Source organism: Somniosus microcephalus, chromosome 7 (assembly GCF_052327205.1).
Source record: "Somniosus microcephalus isolate GS21.2 chromosome 7, FLI_Smic_1.0, whole genome shotgun sequence".
Lineage (NCBI taxonomy): Eukaryota > Metazoa > Chordata > Chondrichthyes > Squaliformes > Somniosidae > Somniosus > Somniosus microcephalus.
In genome coordinates this window covers 163837815-163859230 of record NC_140993.1, presented here as the reverse complement: position 1 = coordinate 163859230, position 21416 = coordinate 163837815, and the positions used below count along the sequence as shown (strand labels likewise).

Sequence of the window (21416 nt, the reverse complement as noted above, 5' to 3'; positions counted from 1 at the left end):
ACATGGGATTGGGGGCAAGGTATTGACTTGGATAGAGAACTGGTTGGCAGATAGAAAGCAAAGAGTTGGAATAAACGGGTCATTTTCCGAGTGGCAGGCAGTTACTAGTTGGGTACCGCAAGGATCGGTCCGAGGACCCCAGCTGTTCAAAATATATATTAATGATCTGGACGAGGGAATTGGATGTAGTATCTCCAAATTTGCAGATGACACAAAGCTGGGTGGGAGGGTATGCTGTGAGGAGGATGTTGTGAAACTCCAGTACGATTTGGGCAGGTTGGGTGATTGGGCAGGAACATGGCAAATGCACTATAATGTGGATAAATGTGAGGTTATCCACTTCGTTGGCAAAAACAGGAAGGCAGATTATTATCTGAATGGCAATAGATTGGGAGAAGGGGAAGTGCAAAGAGACCTGGGTGTTCTTGTGCACCTGTTGCTGAAGGTAAGCATGCAGGTGCAGCAGGCGGTTAAGAAGGCAAATGGTATGTTGGCCTTCATAGCAAGAGGGTTCGAGTACAGGAACAAGGATGTCTTGCTGCAGTTGTACAGGGCCTTGGTGAGACCGCACCTTGAGTATTGTGTGCAGTTTTGGTCACCTTATCTGAGGAAGGATGTTCTTGCCATGGAGGGAGTGCAGCGAAGATTCACCAGGCTAATACCTGGGATGGCAGGAATGACATACGAGGAGAGATTGGGTCGATTGGGCTTGTACTCACTGGAGTTTAGAAGATTGAGAGGGGATCTCATCGAAACCTATAAAATTCTGTCAGGCCTGGACAGATTAGATGCAGGAAGGATGTTTCATATGGCCGGGGAGTCCAGAACCAGGGGTCACAGTCTAAGGATAAGAGGTAAGCCATTTAGGACAGAGATGAGGAGGAATTTCTTCACCCAGAGAGTGGTGAACCTGTGGAATATCTGCCACGGAAGGCAGTAGAGGCCAATTCATTAAATATATTCAAGAAGGAGTTAGATATATTTCTTAAGGCTAAAGGGATCAAGGGATATGAGGAGAAGGCAGGGACCGGGTACTGAATTTGGATGATCGGCCATGATCTCATTGAATGGCGGAGCAGGCTTGAGGGATCAAATGGCCTACTCCTGCTCCTATCTTCTATGTTTCTATGTTTCTATGTTTTTATGTTTATTAACCTCTCTGAAGCCTTTGACACAGCCGAGCATACCAATCCCCCTCCAATGCATCACCTCTGCTGTCCAGCTGAGTGGCACTGCACTCGCTTAGTTCCACTCTTACCTATCCAATTATGTCTAGTTCATCTCCAGTAATGGCACTGTTGCCTCTGGAATGCCCCTAGGATCTATCCTTGCCCACCTCCTCTAAGCTACAAGCTGCCTTTCAGCTACACCATCCGAAGACATACATCAGGTTCCACATGTACACTGACGACACCCAGATTTATCTCTCCACTACCTCTCTTGGTTCTTCCATTGCCTCTGTTTTCAGCCTTCTTGTCCAACATCCAGTCCTGAAGGAGCCCCAATTTCCTCTAGTTGAACTTTGGGAAGACCAAAACCATTGTCTTTGGCCCCCACCAAAAACTTGGTACCCTCGGCACATTCCCTCACCCTCCCTGACCACTGTCTCAGATTGAAGCTGACCAATCACAACCTTGGTATCCTATTTGAATCCGAGTTGAGCTTCCGATCCTGTATCCTCTCCATCAGAAAGATTGCCTACTTCCACCTCCATAACATTGCACGCCTACCACCCCGTCTTAGCCCATCTGCTGCCAAAACCCATGCACTTGTTGTAATGTATGTACCTTTAAGAGAGGAACTATCTTTTACAGCCTCTGTATACTGCAGTACCAGTAGTGACCACACCTGTATATAACACCGTGTAGTAATTTGTACAGTTAGTTCCAGCATACCCTCTGTTCAGTAAACACCTGTTATTACCGTTCTCCTGCAGTCCATGTGTTATTTATACGCGGACACTACAGTGGCGACGAGCAGGTTCGAACTCACCTGCAGTACTGCATCACCTCACGGGGATCCATCCCTGAAAAGAAGCTTCTTGGAGTTCGAAGCCAGGGCAACGGGCGTCGACCACGGGCAACCACCCAGTGATCCATCGGAGTTCAGAGAATCGCAGGGGAGGTTGTGGAGAGCTGGGCTTGGTTCTCCAGTCAAGGTGTTCCAGCAAATCGGGCTGGTAGCAGGTAGTGCGCTGACCATTCCCGGACTGCGGCGGGCTAGAGCTCGATCGAGCGGCTCTGCAAGGGGGCCGAGCAGCGTCGTCGGGAAGAAAAAGAGAGAGAGAGGGTGGAGCGCACAGGGCGCGGCCGGTGCTCAAGAGCCAGGTAGCGTTAAAGAAAATAAATAAAGGGGGAAGGAAAAGAGACGCACAGTGGACAGCGTCGAAGAAGAATAAAACTAAGAAAATTAATTAACAAAAGAGAGACGCGCAGAAAGCCGCGAGGCGCCGCCATTACTATTTAGAACGCTAGGAGCAATGTTGGCAGCAGCGGGGGAAGAAGGAAAAGTGTGGGAGGTGCCATTTTAATCCATTGGGGAAGAAGGAAAAGTGCGGGAGGCGCCATTTTAAACCACCCAAGACGCCGAAGAGTGGCAGCATCACTGCTTTCGACAACGAAATAGAAGACTGGACCACGTATGTGGAAAGAATTGAAGTGTACTGCAAGGCAAATGAGGTGGCTGATGAAAAGAAGGCGTCGGTATTATTGAATTTGATGGGCGCGAGAACGTACGGCCTATTGCGGAATTTAATTACCCCAGCTAAACCAATGGAGAAAAGCTTTGAAGGGATTGTCAATATCTTACAGGAACATCTAAACCCTACACCGCTGCTGATAGCAGAAAGATTCAAGTTCCATAAAAGAAACCAGCACAAAGACGAAAGTAATGCTGACTATCTTACGGAACTACGCAAGTTATCGAAATACTGTCAGTTCGGAGCAGGACTGGCAGATACCTTAAGTGATAAGTTTGTCTGCGGGCTCCAGAGTGAAGGAACCCAGAAACGACTACTTTCGGAAAAGGACCTTACGCTAGAAAAGGCTTTCAGCATTGCAGTATCCTACGAAGCAGCAGCACGGGGAGCTGCGGAAATACATCAGAAACCGCAAGAATATAGCACCAATGAAATGGCATATGGAGCAGAAAAGTGCTATTGCTGCGGCAGAACAACCCATGACCAGAAGGATTGCTGGTTTAAGGACAAAGTATGCAGGCAATGTGGAAAAGTGGGACACATAGCACGAGTCTGCAGGTCGGGAAAGAAAACCAACACTAAAAGAACTACTAAGGAAAAGTACAAGAAAGTACAAAAGATGACGGACAGTAGTTCAGAAGATCAGAAGAGTGATAATGACTCCGGGAGCAGGAGACTAAGTTGTCTAAAGTTACACAACGTGATCACAAAGGAGGATCACCGAACCATTTGGGTCACCCTCATGATAGCAGGGTCCCAAGTAAAGATGGAATTGGACACAGGATCAGCCCTAACAGTCATGAATCGATGAGACTACGAGCGGCTATTCTCACACATACCCTTGAAGGACACGTCCATTGTCTTGAAGACATATACGGGGCAAAAAGTCTACCCCAGCAGAAAAATAAGGGTGCCCGTTAAATACAACGGCAAGGAAACACAGAAACTGTATCTATATATACTACAAGATGGAGGACCACCATTATTGGGATGTGAATGGATCCGAAAAATACAATTGGATTGGCATTCCATTCAGGCGCTAACTGTGGCTGACAAAAAGGATGATGACGTCACACCTGGACGACTGTCAAAAATTCTAACTGATGCGAAAGAGGTGTTCCAGCAAGGACTTGGGACTCTAAAAGGCATAACGGCAACGATAAAAATTGAAGATAACGCAAACCCAAAATTTTTTAACGCCAGACCGGTACCATATGCGATCCACCCAGCCGTCGAAGCAGAGCTGGAGAGTCTGGAGCGTTCGGGTGTGCTGTCCAAGGTGGATAATTTCTTGTTTGCTTACCGGAATGCGACACATGCAGTCACCAACCAAGCTCCAGCCATAATGTTCTTTAACCGAAGGTTAAGATGTCGCCTGGATTTGCTCAAACCAAACATAAGACGAGATGTTGAGAATAAGCAATTCCAGCACATCAATGAGAAGCCAACCAGGAGCTTCAAGATAGGGCAACCAGTCTTGGCCCGCGACTACCGAACAGAAAAATGGCAGCCAGGAACGATATGCACACGGCAGGGACCACTAATGTACACAGTGGATGTTGGAGAGAGCATCGTGAGACGCCATGCTGACCAGATTCTAGAGTCACAGGAACAAGTCAAACCCATGCCATGATCATACGCACCTGGTGATGAACCCGATGTACAGATTGCGTCTACCTCAGAATCAGTGGTATTGGAAGCTGACGAACCAACCAATGACAATGAGCCAGAATCGACTCCGCCGCAAGCACAGGCTACTTGAGAAAGGTGCTATCCAAACAGGATCAGGAAGCCTCCTCAAAGACTGAATTTATAAATGATTACTTTCAGCTGATGTATATAGTACAAAGAAAATTGTAATTGTAATGAGTTATTATTTAATTGTTAAATGAATGTTATGTACTGTTTATCTAAAAGGGGAGGAATTGTAATGTATGTACCTTTAAGAGAGGAACTATCTTTTACAGCCCCTGTATACTGCAGTACCAGTAGTGACCACACCTGTATATAACACCATGTAGTAATTTGTACAGTTAGTTCCAGCATACCCTCTGTTCAGTAAACACCTGTTATTACCGTTCTCCTGCAGTCCGTGTGTTATTTATACGCGGACACTACACTTGTCATATCCAGACTCGCCTATTCCAAACTTCAGCTCACCCACTCACCCATCAAACCTGTGCTCGCTGACCTACATTGGCTCTCGGTCCCCCAACATCTCATCCTTGTATTTAAATCCCTTAAAGGTCTCACCCCTCTATCTCTATAACCTCCTCCATCCCTACAACCCTACTAGAACTCTGCGTTCCTCCACCTCTGGCCACTTATGCAACCCTACCATTAGCACCCATGCCTTCAGCCATCAAGGTCCTAAACTCTGATTTCATTCCCTAAACCTTCCCTTCTCTACCTCTCTCACCTCCTTTGAGACACTCCTTAAAACCTACCTCTTTAAGTCTACCAAGCTTTTAGTCACCTCTCCTAATATCTCCTTCTTTATCCTAATGTCAATTTTTGTCTGATTACTCTTCTGTGAAACAGCTTAGGATGTTTTTCAATGTTAAAGGCATTATATAAATGCAAGTTGTTGCAGTGTTAGGAAACAATCATTTATGGTTTGTCCAAATCTTTCAGCTGTCCTGACCTCAATACTAGATGGCTCACCATTGAACTATTGAATGCCTTGGAAATTAAAAGCCCTCATTACACAGACATTATCCAATATTCAGAAGATAATGCAGTATAATTTTTCTATTTTCAGTGAGAAAAATTTCAGATCTGCACCTTACTGGTTTAAAAATGAAGTCATTATTTCCCCTTGATTTTATCTGCCCATTCACTTTGCTGTATTTTTCTTTACAAAATCTGTAATCAACTCTATACATATTTATTTTCCAAAAAAATCTACTTATTCATAATTAAGGCTAGTGATTTATTACAAAATGTACCCAAAAGTCAGGGGACAATTGTGGCTAACATTGGCCCAGATATTACAGGAAAAATAATGGCAAGTTCATGGCACCCACCATTATTAGTGTGTAAAAAACCCAACAATTTGTGGCAAAGAGATATGCCATGAGTTCCAATTCGCCACAAATTGCTGGATGATTTGCGCCACTAATACCATTAATACGAATTAATCTCGCCACAGCCATTTAGGGCTGATAATTCATGTTGTAAGCATCCTGTTAATGACACCGGTCCGTGCGGTCGGGATGACGGTAAACTGGCAGTGTTCACCGTCATTCCACCTTTGAAACTTCGGGATTTGGTGCATGCGCCGGAATTCCTGAAGTTGTGGTGCGCCACTGACAGCTCCGAAACAGGCTGTGTGTGTCCTCCCCCACCACCCCTCCACACACAGAGCCGGCAATCTGTGTAATCAGCCAAATCAGGGAAACTGACAAAAATTTTGTTTCGTCCGCAGTAATTACATTGTTAAATTTCCCACTAAATATTAGACCCAAATGGATTAGGTGTAACTGGGGTTTTAACAGCGTTATTACTGCTAAACAAATGTTAAGGGCCTGGGAAATGAATTTTAATTTTGTGCAGTGTGAAATTTGTCCATTTTAATAAAAATTTAATTGTTTAAGAAATTTTTCAAAATTAAGTTTGCCCATCTTTATTTCAGGTTTGCCTTTTCCCCATGTGAGAGCCCCAATCTTTGTTTTGCTCTCTCCAACATTTTTAAAAAGTTAGAATTTTAAGGGCTTACTCACTTCCTTGTTCACTGTGAGAATTCTGTGTTTTGATTGGCTGCTTAGACAACTTGTTGACGTCAAAGCAGCTCGAACAAGGGGATCCCCACTATACTCCATTGATTTGAATTGAAGGTCAGAAAACCTTAAGTTTCGACATAGAGATCGCGAGATCCTTGTGCGAAGTATACTTCGGGGTCAGCAGCGAACACCTTCGCTTCGCTGCTGATCGCAAATTGTGGGAGATTATTTATGGTCCTGACATGCCACTCCACTTTGGAGGCCCAGTAAGGGAACTATGAAACTGTGGAGTATCTTTCGCGCAGATAGTAAATTGCTCCTAGAGGTCAGTAAAATTTTTAATTTGTCTTTTTTTTTCCTTTTTCTTTCTGTCTTTCTTTTCTCTCTTAATTAATTCTCTTTATTTCTCTTTCTGTATCTAATTTGACTCTAATTCTCCTTATTTCCTTCACTGTCATTCACTCTGTTTATTTCTCTATCCATGAATTTCATTGGGTTCAATAGCCTATCTGCTTAACCAATGTTCATGAGGTTCCAGTTGCCCCATGGACGTTGCTGCACCATTATCAATTCGCAATTCCAGCAATTTGTGCAGCAAAAATAATGGCCCAGATTTTGCGGTGAGTATGACGCTGTACTCTCGGAGTACGCCACCATACCGCCTTTGAAATCCACTGCAAGTTCGGGATTTAAGCGCATGCACTAAATCCCGAACTTGTGCAAATTTGTGTCCTCTGATTCTCGACCCTTCCACCAATGGGAACAGTCTCTCTCTATCTACTCTGTCTAGACCCGTCAGATTTTGAACACCTCTCAATCTTCTCTGCTCTAAGGAGAACAATCCCAGTTTCTCCAGTCTATCCACGTAACTGAAGTCCCTCATCCCTGGAACCATTCTTGTAAATCTTTTCTGCACCCTCTCTAAAGCCTTCACAACCTTCCTAAAGTGCAGTGCCCAGAATTGGACATTGAGGTCAGACCAGTGTTTTATAAAGGTTCATCATAACTTCCTTGCTTTTGTACTCTATGCCTCTATTTATGAAGCACAGGATCCCGTATGCTTTTTGAACCGCTTTCTCAACCTGCCCTGCCACCTTACGATTTGCGCACATATACCCCCAGGTCCCTCTGTTCATGCACCCCCTTTAGAATTGTACCCTTTAGTTTATATTGCCTCTCCTCATTATTCCTACCAAAATGTATCACTTCACATTTTTCTGCGTTATGTCCTCTTGAAGTCTATCACTATCCTCCTCACTGTTCACTACACTTTCAAGCTTTGTGTCATCTGCAAATTTTGAAAAATTTTGCTTTGTACACCCAAGTCCAAGTCATTAATATATATCAAGAAAAGCAGTGGTCCTAGTACTGACCCCTGGGGAACACCACTGTGCACCTTCCTCCAGTCTGAAAAACAACCGTTCACCACTACTCTCTGTTTCCTGTCACTTAGCCAATTCCGTATCCATGCTGCTGCCACTGTCCCTTTTATTCCATGGGCTTCAACTTTGCTGGCAAGCCTATTATATGGCACTTTATCAAACGCCTTTTGGAAGCCCATGTACACCACATCAACCTCATTGACCTCATCAACCCTCTGTTACCTCATCAAAAAAATCAATCAAGTTACTTAAACATGATTTGCCTTTAACAAATCCGTGCTGGCTTTCCTTAATTAATCCACACTTGTCCAAGTGACTGTTAACTTTGTCCCGGATTATCGTTTCTAAAAGCTTCCCTACTACCGAGGTTAAACTGACTAGCCTGTCGCTGCTGGGTTTATCCTTACACCCTTTTTTGAACAAGGGTGTAACATTTGCAATTTTCCAATCCTCTGGCACCACCCCCGTATCTAAGGAGGATTGGAAGATTATGGCCAGTACCTCTGGAATTTCCACATTTACTTCCCTCAGGATTTACTTCCTAGGATGCATCCCATCTGGTCTTGGTGACGTATCTACTTTAAGTACAGCCAGCCTTTCTAGTACCTCCTCTTTATCAATTTTTAGCCCATCCAATATCTCAACTACCTCCTCTTTCACTATGACTTTGGCAGCAGCTTCTTCCTTGGTGAAGACAGATGCAAAGTACTCATTTAGTATCTCAGCTATGCCCTCTGCCTCCATGTGTAGGTCTCCTTTTTGGTCCCTAATCAGCCCTACCCCTCCTCTTACTACCCTTTTACTATTTATATGCCTATAGAAGACTTTTGGATTCCCTTTTATGTTAGCTGCCAATCTATTCTCATACTCTCTCTTTGCCCCTCTTATTTCCTTTCTCACTTCCCCTGTGAACTTTTTATATTCAGCCTGGTTCTCACTTGTATTCTCAACCTGACATCTTACCCTCTATCTCTTTCGTCAAGCAGGGAGTTCTAACTTTGGTTTCCCTACCATTCCCCCTCGTGGGAATGTACCTCGACTGTACCCGAACCATCTCCTCTTTAAAGGCAGCCCATTCAATTACAGTTTTGCCTACCAATCTTTGATTCCAATTTACCCGGGCCAGATCCATTCTCAACCCACTGAAATTGGCCTTCCTCCAATTAAGTGTTTTTACTCTAGATTGCTCTCTGTCCTTTTCCATAGCTAATCTAAACCTTATGATACTGTTCCCTAGTGTTACCCTACTGACACTTGCTCCACCTCATTCCCCAGAACCAGTTCCAGCAATGCCGCCTTCCTCGTTGTGCCAGAAACGTACTGATCAAGAAAGTTCTCCTGAACACACTTCAGAAATTCTTCACCCTCTTTTGCCTTTACACTATTACTATCCCAGTCTATATTAGGATAATTGAAGTCCCCCATTATCACTACTCTATAGATCTTGCATGTCTCTGTAATTTCCCTGCAAATTTGCTCCTCTATATACTTCCCACTAGTTGGTGGCCTATAGAATACACCTAGTAGTGTAATGGCACCGCTATTGTTTCTTAACTCTAACCAAATAGATTCTGTCCTTGACTCCTCCAGGCATCCTCTCTCCCCAGCACTGTGATATTCTCCTTAATCAATACTGCCACCCCACCTCCTTTCTTTCCTTCCCTATCTTTCCTGAACTCTTTATATCCAGGAATATTTAGTACCTGATCCTGCCCTTTTTTGAGCCAGATCTCTGTTATCGTCACGATATCATATTCCCATGTGGCTATTTGCGCCTGCAGCTCTACAACCTTGTTTACCACACTTGGTGCATTCACACACATCCGCTGTAAACCTATCTTAGGCCTTCTTGTATTCTCTTTTAGTCTGACCCCACCTAATACTGTACTATTTCTTACTCTAGTGCTATCTTGTCCCTCCCAATCCTTTGTGCACCTTGTTTCTCCTTTCTAATGCTACATTAAATAAAAAAAGCTGAGTGGTGTGTGCTGTTTATTTAGTGGTGCTGTTTGACATAGGAAGCAGTGCGAGTCCACCTCGTGCTCACTCTGAGGCGCGCGCGGTTCTTTGCCTGCCTCGGGGGTGTGTGCGCGCACAGGCGCCTGCGTGATGACGCACTAACGTCTTCCCGTCGAGTGTAGTCTCTGGCGCAGGGGGTTTCTATCATGGCGTCAATGCAGGTGAGTGTGTTAGCGGCTTGGCGACGCTTTACGGAGGTTCTCGCTTTCTTGTGGAGTTTTCTATCCGTACCCGAGTCAGGACGAGGCCTGATACTCTCGGCACATGCACCCCGCCTTCTCAGCAGGGCTTTGGGAGAAGCGAGTGGCCCGACTGGCGGCTTGTGTATTTTGATGTATTTTTGTGCGGCTGTTGAAATCGTGGGGGTGAGTGGCAGGGGACCAGGAGATGGACAAATGACCCCTCGGGGAGAGGTGGGCTCTCTCTCGCTCGCTCTCTCTCCCCCTCCCTGTACAGGTGATGGCAGCAGCATTGCTGGCAGACCGCACCGTGTGAAGGTTACAGGTGTCAGCGACACCAGGCGAAGCTCCCGCAGGAACAGCAAGCGGCTGAGCAGTCGCGAGTCACCTCCGCCATCGTAATTTTTTTTAATTACTTGAGAAGTTGCCATACTCAAATCGACTTCATTTTCACGACTTTAGTTTTGTTTGTGTCTCTCTCTTCCCCCCCCCCCCCCCTCCTCCCTGTGGTAAGCTGTCGAGGGTACGGTTGTGTGATCAAGCAAAGGCTACCTCACATCAGTAAACTTATAACCACCGACCTTTTTGATAATGGCCTTGTTAACGTATGAACGAACAGGTAACAATGGAAACCATAGATGTGGATTTGTGTTCGTTCTCCGTGATAAAACTTTTATCAGTCCAGAAAATGAAGACCCACATTATATTTAACATCCTGGATTTTTTTATTCATATCAATATTCATGAAAGCTTTAATTGAATAAGTCGATGCAGACTTGTTTTTGTGCACTCCCAAATTTGGTAACTCGTACTTGAATACATGAGTCTAGCAATTGTATAGATCGTGGTATTTAATATTATTTATATGGTAATTAGGTGTGTTTATAAAAGGTGTGGCTGCGGAATTAAGTTAGGAGGGTATGAAACTGAATAAAGGTTCTATAGGATACAGAATTTGCTCACGTATGTTTAATTGTTAATTTTGAAGTAAAAAATCAATTATAATCCAACATTATTCACAAGTAGAGAATTAGTTTGGAAAGTTATAACTTAATTTTCACAATATTACAGTAATCATGCATATTTTCTAACTTGTATATATTTCTCTATTAGAAAAGATTACAGAAGGAACTAATGGCTTTGCAAAATGAACCACCCCCAGGAATGACTTTAAATGAGAAGAGTGTACAAAATTCACTTACACAGTATGTACTTTTAAATATTTTATGCCTATTTTCATCTATTTAAAATGTGAAAAACCGGTTTAAAGCAAGTGCTTTTTAAAAATCTTGACAACTTTACTAGAACTGAAGATCATTTTCCAGTACAATTACTGTGTGGTTATGAAGACATGTGAACTGCATATGTACCTTCAGTTGGATAAGTGGTACTAGGTTATTTTTGAGAAGAAGGTATGATTAAGAAGGTTACAAAATTCTAACTATAGACTTTTTTAAATGTGACTTACTGTATGATTTCACAATGTGAATAGTTATATATATGCTGGATAGATATCAAAGTGAAGCACTGATTTTAAAAAAAGCTTTAAAAGGATTACATTTATGTAGTGAATGAGAGAAGTATGGCTGTTCACAAAAAAGCTAAGTTTGTACAATGATTACTATTTTATAAATGCCAGAAATCTATTCAAAATTAGCAATTTGAGAGCCATACAAAACATGTAAAGTGTTTTTTGTTTTGTGAATCTGTTAGACACTGCATGGTCTGACAGGCTTTCAAGAAGGTTCTAATGTAACTGTGGTGAAGTGGTTATATACTCTGTCAATATTTTTGTAATGTGACTGTAATGTCATCTCATTTGGAAAAAAAAGTTCTAAGGTCCAGATAGTGTCTTTGTTTACTTGATGTGTGGGTTTAGCAATGTCTGCCTATTTATAGAAGGAACTCTGCAATGTTGCAGTTCTTGTGATATGTATGTACCCTTCATTGTTGTTTAATTGCTTCATTTAACTCTTCACCCTACCAAATGGTTTAGAACTGTATATGATCAGCACAATAAATTGTGATGCCTTTATTTGTGCTTGTGAACACACATGTTTTACCTGGTGAATAATGATGGGATTTCTGAACAGTTTCAGTTCCATATGGGTCGTATGCAAGCAATTTATTGAATTTTCAATAGGTTATTACTGAAATAACTAACTTGCAGAATTATGCAGTGGAGTATATAGAGTAACTTGTATTCTAAAAATCTCTGCTGCAGAAAACTTTTAATATCTTACAAATGATCATTGCTTGTAATGTATAACACTGACTCTACTGATCTGATATAGTAAACCTATTATAAAGCTGTTGCACTCAATCTAATGTAGTCAATTACAAAACTATAATTCAAAGAAAATGGAACTACCAATCCTGTTTATTAAGGAACTTTGTAGGAGTATGGTACAAACATTTAATCTGAATGTCCAGATCCTGTTCTGCAGGAGACTGTTGGCATCATTTCAATAGTAAAGAAAACATCAAACTGTATTTTTAGTTTGATTTATTAGGTAGGCGTTGTATTATGTATTTGAAACATTTTGAGTGTGTGCTGGAGTTTTTAACGTTAACAGTACATTGCAGTTGATCAAGAAATGGTAACCATGTTATGATTTGATGGATTGTTTCAGTGGATTGAATACTTGACTAAAATGTTTGACACTGTCATTAAAGTATGCTATGGTAATGACTGTTTGTTTATTAAAGTAATTATTTTAAATACTCTGTATAAAACCATGCTAATTTCAATTTAAACAAAATTGGCTTAACCAAAGTTTAATAGAATCTGAAATCTAGACCAAATACAGCCTTGTCGGAAAGCTCAGTACATGCTATACTTTGAAAGCTGTCAAATAACCAATTAGCTAAAAATCTTTTGCAGGCAATAGTAAACTTTAATTTTATTTTTTGGTAGCTGAGTGCAATTTAAATTTAATTCTCACTCACGGAAGCATATCCTCAGCGTACTAGAAAAAGATACTATTGTTTTAATATTTTATGATCTTTTTTCTGCATTTTAGATGAGCTGAGAGGAACTGATAGCCACAGTATCATTCAATAATATAGCAAATTGTACTCCCTTAAAAGTGAATAACTTTTATAGGTGAAATTATAGCAACCAAGTTACAGTGTAAGATGGAGACAATCTACATTGGGTCCAGTTAATGAGTCATATGTCGCTGGTTGAACTCTAGGTACCAACTTAATTTTCAGTGCAGTGGAAACAAAGGCCTGTGAAATCCGAGTGCTTTTATGGATGTGTCCAGAAATATTTGGAATATGCCTATAAACATTTCATAGAATCATATACTGCACAGAAGGAAGCCATTCAGCCCATCATTCCTGTGCTGGCTCTTTCAAAGAGCTATCCAATTAGTCCCACGCCCCTGCACTTTCCCCATAAGTCGTACACATTTTTCCACTTCAAATGTTTCAATAATAACTTTCAAAAAGGAATTAGATAATCAGCTCCCACGACCCTTTCAGGCAGTGCATTCCAGATCATCATAACTCACTGCTTAAATTTTGTTCCCCTCGTGTCACCTCTGGTTATTTTGCCAATTACCTTAAATCTGTCCTCTGGTTACTGAATCTCCTTTCACTGGAAACCATTTCTCCTTATTTACGTTATCAAAACCCTTAATGATTTTAAACACCTCTATCAAATCTCCCCTTAAACTTCTCTGTTCTAAGGAGAACAACCCCAGTTTCTCTAGTCTCTCCAAGTAACTGAAGTCTTTCATCCATTCTTGTAAATCTCCTCTGAACTCTCTCCAAGGCCTTTACATCCTTCCTAAAGTGTGGTGCCCAGAATTGGCACAGTACTCCAGCTGGGGCATAACCAGTGTTTTATAAAGGTTGAGCATAACGTTCTTGCTTTTGTACTCTATGCCTCTACTTATAAAGCTAGGGATCCCGTATGCCTTTTTAATAGCGTTCTCAACTTGTCCTACTACCTTCAAAGACTTGTGTACACAACCCCAGGTGTCTCTGTCCCTGCACCCCATTTAAAATTGTACCATTTAGTTTATATTGCCTCTTCCCACCAAAATGAATTACTTCACTTCTCTGCGTTAAATTTCATCTGCCGTGTGTCTACCCATTTCACCAGTCTGTGTGTCTTCCTGAAGTCTGTTGCTATCCTCCTCACTGTTTACTACATTTGAGTTTTGTATCATCTGCAAACTTTGAAACTATGCCCTTTATACCCAAGTCCAGGTAATTAATATATATATCAAAAAGAGCAGTGGTCCCAACACTGAGCCCTGGGGGACACCACTGCACATTTCCCTCCAGTCTGGGGGAAAGAAAAGTTCACCACTAATCTCTGCTTTCAGTCCTTAGCCAATTTCGTATCCACACAACCTCTGTCCTTTTAATCCTATCGGATTCAATTTTGTGGCAATTAATTTTGTCTCAGATTATTGTCTCTCAAAGTTTCCCCACCACCGACGTTACGCTGACTGGCCTGTAGTTGTCAGGTTTATCCCCCTCCTTTTTTGATCAGTGGTATTTAACATTTGCAGTCCTCTGGCACCACTTCCATATCTAAGGAGGATTGGAAGATTATGGCCAAAGCCTCTGCAATTTCCATCCTTGCTTCCCTTAGCAACTTAGGATGCATACCATCTGGACCGGGTGACATTTCTACTTGGAACGCTGCCAACATTTTTAGTATCTCTTTATCTGTTTTTATCCTATCCAATTTCTCTACTACCTCCTCCTTTACTGTGACATTGGCAACATCCTCTTCTTTAGTGAAGATAGGTGCAAAGTACTCATTTAGTTCCTTAGCCATGCCCTCTGCCTCCACAAGAAGTTCTTTTTGGTCCCTAATCTGCCCCACCCTTCCTTTGACTTCCCTTTTACTATTTATATGTTTTCAAAAGACTCTTGGGTTCCCTTTTATGTTGCCTGCTAATCTATTCTCATACACTTTCTTTGCCCTTTCTCAGTTCTCCCCTGTACTTTCTGTATTTTGACACTTTCTATAATATATGTTGAAAGGTTAAGGACTTTTTCAATATGCAAAAGGGGCTAATAAAAAGTAAGTATTGAAGTTATAACTTACTAATATTCACATCTACAATTCAGATTATTTGTTAATCTGCTGAAGCTTTGTAAACTTCTTGAGGGAGGGTGGAAATCAATTCTTTTAATTACCTTCTTTATTTGTAAGTCAGTAAGATCATTACAAATTTGTAATCTAAGTACAAAACAGTGATGCGCATTGACTTGCTGGAATACTGATTCAGATGCCCTTGCTCTGTTCTGATCTGTTCATAGTTCTGCCAAATGGTTATATTTAATTTCATTAAACCTACAGACTAGAATTCACTGAAACAAACTATTTTCTATTAATAAGAACAAACATGGTATCAGGGCTCACTTTCCAGAGTTAAACATGTTCAAATTTCACAGGAATGACGCACACATTTTCTGTCACTGTTGTCTCAGTTTCCCTGGGGAAGGATGGCTGGATGCTTTTTTTTTTAAAAAAAGGAAATATCTTGTATTCCATTTTGCACTTTTTAATTTTAGAATTTAATGTTTAGGGATTTTAAAAACTACTTTTTTGCATAATTGAACAGTAATAGTGGCACCATTAAACTGTTGGCAGCTGTGGTGTTTGTACACTTGCTTCAGCTTATTTGGTTTGGCAGTCAGTTCAGGTTCAATTCATAAGTGATTTCTGATATGAAAGCCTATAGTAACCACAATAAAGTATGACTTAGCACAATAGATGGCTTTTTTTATAGTCACTTGGACTAGGAGTTGGTAAGAATTTAAGAGAAATATTTTGTTCCTCCTCCACTTGGAATGCATCAGACATGTAACTTCATAAAATGACCTGTAAATCTATAAGATGTAGATATATTGAAGATTATATTTGGGTGTTATACTTTGTTTTGCAGAAAGCTGATCAATTTAGATTTCCATGTTTAATGAATGAATTTTGAGACTGTCCATGTATATTGTCATTTTTATACTGTATCACTTGGTGCCATATAAAAATATTTTTTTGTTGATGGTGCACACACGGAGCCGCAATTTTACTATTCACTCTCGCTGAAGTTGGAATGTCAGAATTACCCATGTGTACAGAGCACTGCTTTGCTTCAGAAATTTATTTTTAATAAATGTAAACAAACAAATGATATATTTCACTCTCTTTAATCTTTAATCATAAGTGATAGTACAGCAAATCTCCAGAGTTTCTTTAAATACTCTAGCCAATGTGGATACGTAATCTGTGTGACCCCTATCTCTTTCAGTTTGTTACTAATGGCACTAATGTGCGTTTACCCATTTTATACTGCAACAACACCACAAATCCAGTATGAAAGTAACATAAATGAACAGGTGATTGAGTTCATTTGATGCATGAAGTGAACCTGGAATTAACATGTTGCAAAGAATGGGGATGGCAAGTGTTATATATAACTAATGCGTATCATTTTTTCACAATGTTTGAATTTTAAGAGATGAACGATTTCTGTCAATTGCAGCTGTAGTTCTTGTACATAGTGCAGAAAGTCCTGCATTAAATGTTCCCTGCTTTGGTGCAAAAGGAAATTAACCAATGAATAGAAATCATCTATCCATGGACCCCCCCCCCCCTCTTCCTCATTTACATGTTGTCATCAGTGACACCATCTGCAGACACGGGATCATTTCCCATATGTATGCTGGTGACACCCACTTCCCTTGACCCTACGACCTCCTCTGTGCTGCCAGACTAATATCAAGTTGCAGATGAGTCGAAATTTTCTCCAGCTGAATGCTGGGAAGCCTGAAGACATCATTTTCAGCCTGCAGCATAACCTCATTTCCCTTGCCACTGACTCCATCTCCCCCACCCCCTCCATTTTCCCAGGCTGAACTAGATCATGCAAAACCTTCACACCCTGTTGAATTCAGAGCTGAACTTCAAATCAACACCCTACCCATCACCAAGGCCATTTACTTCCACTTGGTAATATTACCCGATTCCTACCTATCGCGACCCCACTGCCATGGAAACCCTTACTCATGTTCTAGCCCACCCCTCCCCACCAGATCAACCACACTCAACAATTCCAACTCATTCAAACCTCAGTTGCCTTTTTCCTGTCTTGCACGAAGTCCTATGTCATTGATCTATATTGGTGCTCTATCCCAAGCATATTAATTTTAAAATTCATGTCTTTGTCTTCAAACGCATCCAAACAACAACAGCTTGCATTTATATAGCACCTTTTTTAATGTAGTAAAACGTCCCAAGGTGCTTCACAGGAGCATTATCAAACAAAATTTGACTCTGGCCACATGAGATATTGGTCAGAAGTAGGTTTTAGGGAGCATCTTAAAGGAGGAGAAAGAGGTAGTGAGGCGGAGAGGTTTAGGGAGGGAATTCCAGGAGATGACAGAGATAGGTGCGAGGCCATGGAGGGATTTGAAAACAAAGATGTGAATTTTAAAATTGACGTGTTGCCGGACTGGGAGCCAATGTAGGTCAGCAAACACTGGGGTGATGGGTGAATGGGACTTGGTGTGAGTTAGGATACGGGCAGCAGAGTTTGGATGAGCACAAGTTGTAGGGTAGAAGATGGGAGGCTGGCCAGGAGAGCGTTGAATAGTCAAGTTCAGAAGTAAGCAAGGCATGGCTGAGGGTTTCAGCAGCAGATGAGCTGAGGTGGAGTCGGGAGATGTTACGGAGGTGCAAGTAGGCAGTCTTGGTGATGGCGCGGATATGTGGTCGGAAGCTCATCTCGGGTCAAATACGACACCAAGGTTGCGAAAGGCCTGGTTCAACCTAAGACAGCTGCCAGGGAGAGGGGTGGAATCGGTGGCTCAGGAATGGAGTTTGTAGTGGGGACTGAAGACAATGGCTTCGGTCTTCCAATATTTAGTTGGAGGAAATTTCTGCTCATTCAGTACCCATCTTTTCGACTAAGCGTTTGTGCATTTCTCCTTGGCTCAGCATTTACTCCTTTATTCATATTGTTATCATTGTACTATTTTCGGTCTCTCCGCTATCTATATTACGCTGGGGCGTTTTCTATGTTGCAGGCACTATATAAATGCAAGTTGTTGCCTCCGAGCCACTTGTAGTAAAGCATTCAATGTTCTCATGACCCTCGGTGTGAATTAAAAAAAAAAAACTAGTGATATGAGCCTTTGAACCCTCATTAGCAATTTACCAGCTAGTGAAAACAGTCTTTAGCTATTGAGGTTTTAAACCCTTTCAAAATTTTGGAAACTTCAGAACCTCTTAACTTTATGAATTTTACAAACTTGGTTTTGTTCGTTTTTTTTTCCCAAAATGTACTAGTTCACCTTTCTCTAAGTTGAACTGTAACATTCCGCTAACCTGTACCATCCTGCATTCTTCCTCACAATTTGCCATGTCCCGTAGTTTGGTATTATCAGCAAAATTGGATGTCTTTCTTCCTGTGCCTATATCCAATTCATATAATTGGAAAATAAGAGCTCCCAACATTGTTCAGGTGCCGTCTAGCACACCATTATGCATATCCTGCCAATCTGAAGAACATTCACTTGCCCCTGTTCTTTGCTTTCTGTTCCCTAGCCTGTACTCAGCTACATAGCCTTTAAAACCATGTGTCTTAATTTCTGTAACACATCTCTTATGTTCCATATCTTGTATATCTGTGGTTATAATCATATCTTTAATTAATAAGACCACCCCTCTTTCCTTCCCCGCCCTGAAAATTTTATAGCCAGGAATAATTTTAGATCCCAGTCTTGCCCTGTCAAGGTGATATCATCATGCCATCCTATTTTAATTGATACCTCTAGTTCCCTGACTTAACTTGTAATGTTTTGCACCTTTGCATATAAACACTGTAACCCATTCATAATTCCTCAGTACTCTTTGCCCTTTTCTTCAATATCCTTCTCCTTAATCGCTATTCTACATGTACTAAGGTGCGTCTCTCCATACCTGCCCCTCAGCTTAGTATTTTAGACTGCTTTGCCCTTTGACTATACTTTTAACCCTTCCCCCATATGCTCTAAGATTTGCCCTTCTGCCACCATACTAATTTAAATCCTCAATTAAAAACAGAAAATTCTGGAAATACTCAGCAGGTCAGGCAGCATCTGTGGAGAGAGAAACAGTGTTAACGTTTCAGGTCAATGGCCTTTCGTCAGAAATGGAAAAAGTAAGTCATATAACAGGTTTTAAGCAAGTGCAGAACCAGGGAAAGGAGGAGGGGAGGAAAGAACAAAAGGGAAGGTCTGTGATAGAGTGGAAGGCAGGAGAGATTTAAATGACAAATGGTATGATTGTACAAGGCAAAAGGAGATGGTAATGCAACAAGTAAAGAAACACATGATGAATCTAGAAGAGGTGTAAATGGGAATGGCAGAATCATCAACAGCTGCCATCCGAAAAAATGGGGACAAAGGTCATGATCTAAAATAGTTGAACTCAATGTTGTAAAGTGCCTAATTGAAAGATGAGTTGCTGTTCCTTGAGCTTATGTTGAGCTTGTTTGGAACAGTGTAGGAGGCTGAGGACACAGAAGCCCGTGTGGGAGTGGAGTGGAGAATTCAAGTCACGGGCAACAGGAAGCTCGGGGTCACGCTTCCGGACTGAATGGAGGTGTTCCGCAAAGCGGTCACCCAATCTGCGTTTGGTCTCCCCAGTGTAGAGGAGACCGCATCGTGAACAGTGAATACAGTATACTAAATTGAAAGAAGTATAAGTAAATCGCTGTTACACCTGGAAGGAGTGTTTGGGACCATGGACGGTAGGAAGGGAGGAGGTAAAAGGGCAGGTGTTGCATCTCCTGTGCTTGCACTGGAAGGTGCCGTGGGAAGGGGAGAGGGTGTTGGGGGTGATTGAGGAGTGGGCCAGGGTGTCCCTTCAGAATTATGAAAGGGGAGGGAAGGGAAAGATGTGTTTGGTGGTGGGATCACGCTGGAGATGGCGGAGGATGGTTCATTGAAAGTGGAAGCTGGTGGGGTGAAAGGTGAGGACAAGAGGAATCCTGGGAGGGGGTGGTGGGGGGGCGGGGAGGGGTGAGAGCAGAAGTGTGGGAAATGGAATGGACATGGTTGAAGGCCCTGTCAACCATGGTAGAGGGGAATCCTCAGTTGAGGAACAAGAAAGACATATTGGAAGCACTAGTATGGAAGGTGACATCGTCAGAGCAGATGCAATGGCGATGGAGAAACGGGGTGAATGGAATAGAGGAAGCGGAGTGGGAGTCAGTGGGCGTATAGTGGATTTTCGTCGATAGCCTATTCCCAGAAATGGAGAGAGAGAAGTCGAGGAAGGGAAGTGTCGGAGGTGAACTAGGTGAAGGAGAGGCAAGGGTTGAAATTGTAAGCAGTTTCGGTGAGAGCAGGAAACCGCACCGAGGCAGTCATAAATGTAACGGGTGAGGGGACTGGAACAAAGAATGTTCCACATATTTCACAAAAAGGCAGACATAGCTGGGATGCATGTGGGTTCACATAGCAACACTTTTTAAAAAAAATTTGGAACCACGATAGGGTTCTCCTTGTCCTCGCCTTCCACCCTACCAATCTCCACATTCAACGGACCATCCACCGCCATTTCTGCCACCTCCAGCGTGATCCCACCACCAAACACATCTTCCTCTCCACTCCCCTTTCAGCATTCTGAAGGGACCATTCCCTCCGCTACACCCTGGTCCACTCCTCAATCACCCCCCGACACCCTCTCCCCTTCCCACGGCACCTTCCCGAGCAAGCGCAGGAGATGCAACACCTGCCCTTTTACCTCCTCCCTTCCCACCATCCAGGATACTACTTGCAATTTAGTATACTGTATTTGCTCCTCTAAATTGTGAGACCAAACGCAGATTGGGTGACCGCTTTGCGGAACACCTCTGTTCAGCCCGCAAGCGTGACCCCGAGCTTCCTGTTGCCTGTCACTTTTTAATTCTCTGCTCCACTCCCACTCTGACTTGTCCTCGGCCTCCAACACTGTTCCACTGAAGCTCAACATAAGTTCGAGGAACAGCACCTCATTTTTCGATTAGGCACTTTACAGCCTTCTGGACTCCACATTGAGTTCAACAATTTCAGATCATAATCACTGCTCCCATTTTTTTTTAGGACTGCAAGTGCTGGTATTGGTTCTGGTGTTGCCAATTACACCTCTTCTAGACTCTTCTTGTTCCATTACCATCTCCTTTTGCCTTGTGCAATCATGGCTTTTGTCATTTAATCTCTCCTGCCTTCCACCCTATCGCAGACTTTCCCTTTTGTTCTTTTCTCCCCTCCCAACCCCTTTCCCTGCCTCTGCACTTGCTTAAAATCTGTTATATCTCTAACTTTTTCTAGTTCTGACAAAAGGTCTTCGACCTGAAACGTTAACTCTGTTGTGGCTCATTACCCATTCCTTTCTTCTGCCTCACTATTCCTCACTAACTGT

The 21416-nt window shown here is 42.3% G+C and overlaps 1 protein-coding gene across 4 annotated transcripts in view; it reads left to right on the top strand.

Moving 5' to 3' along the window:
* The first annotated feature begins 9834 nt into the window (after nt 1-9834).
* ube2wb (ubiquitin conjugating enzyme E2 Wb) overlaps nt 9835-21416 on the top strand; it is a 110875-nt gene continuing 99293 nt past the window's right edge. The window contains exons 1-2 of one of the 4 annotated variants that reach the window (XM_085993172.1): nt 9835-9982; nt 11114-11205. In XM_085993172.1, the coding sequence (XP_085849298.1) occupies nt 11175-11205 (31 nt within the window). In that variant the 5' untranslated portion in view covers nt 9835-9982; nt 11114-11174. Of the gene's footprint in view, nt 9983-10011; nt 10187-11113; nt 11206-21416 lie in introns of those variants that run through there. The other 3 variants (XM_085993171.1, XM_085993174.1, XM_085993170.1) reach the window with 3 other exon arrangements.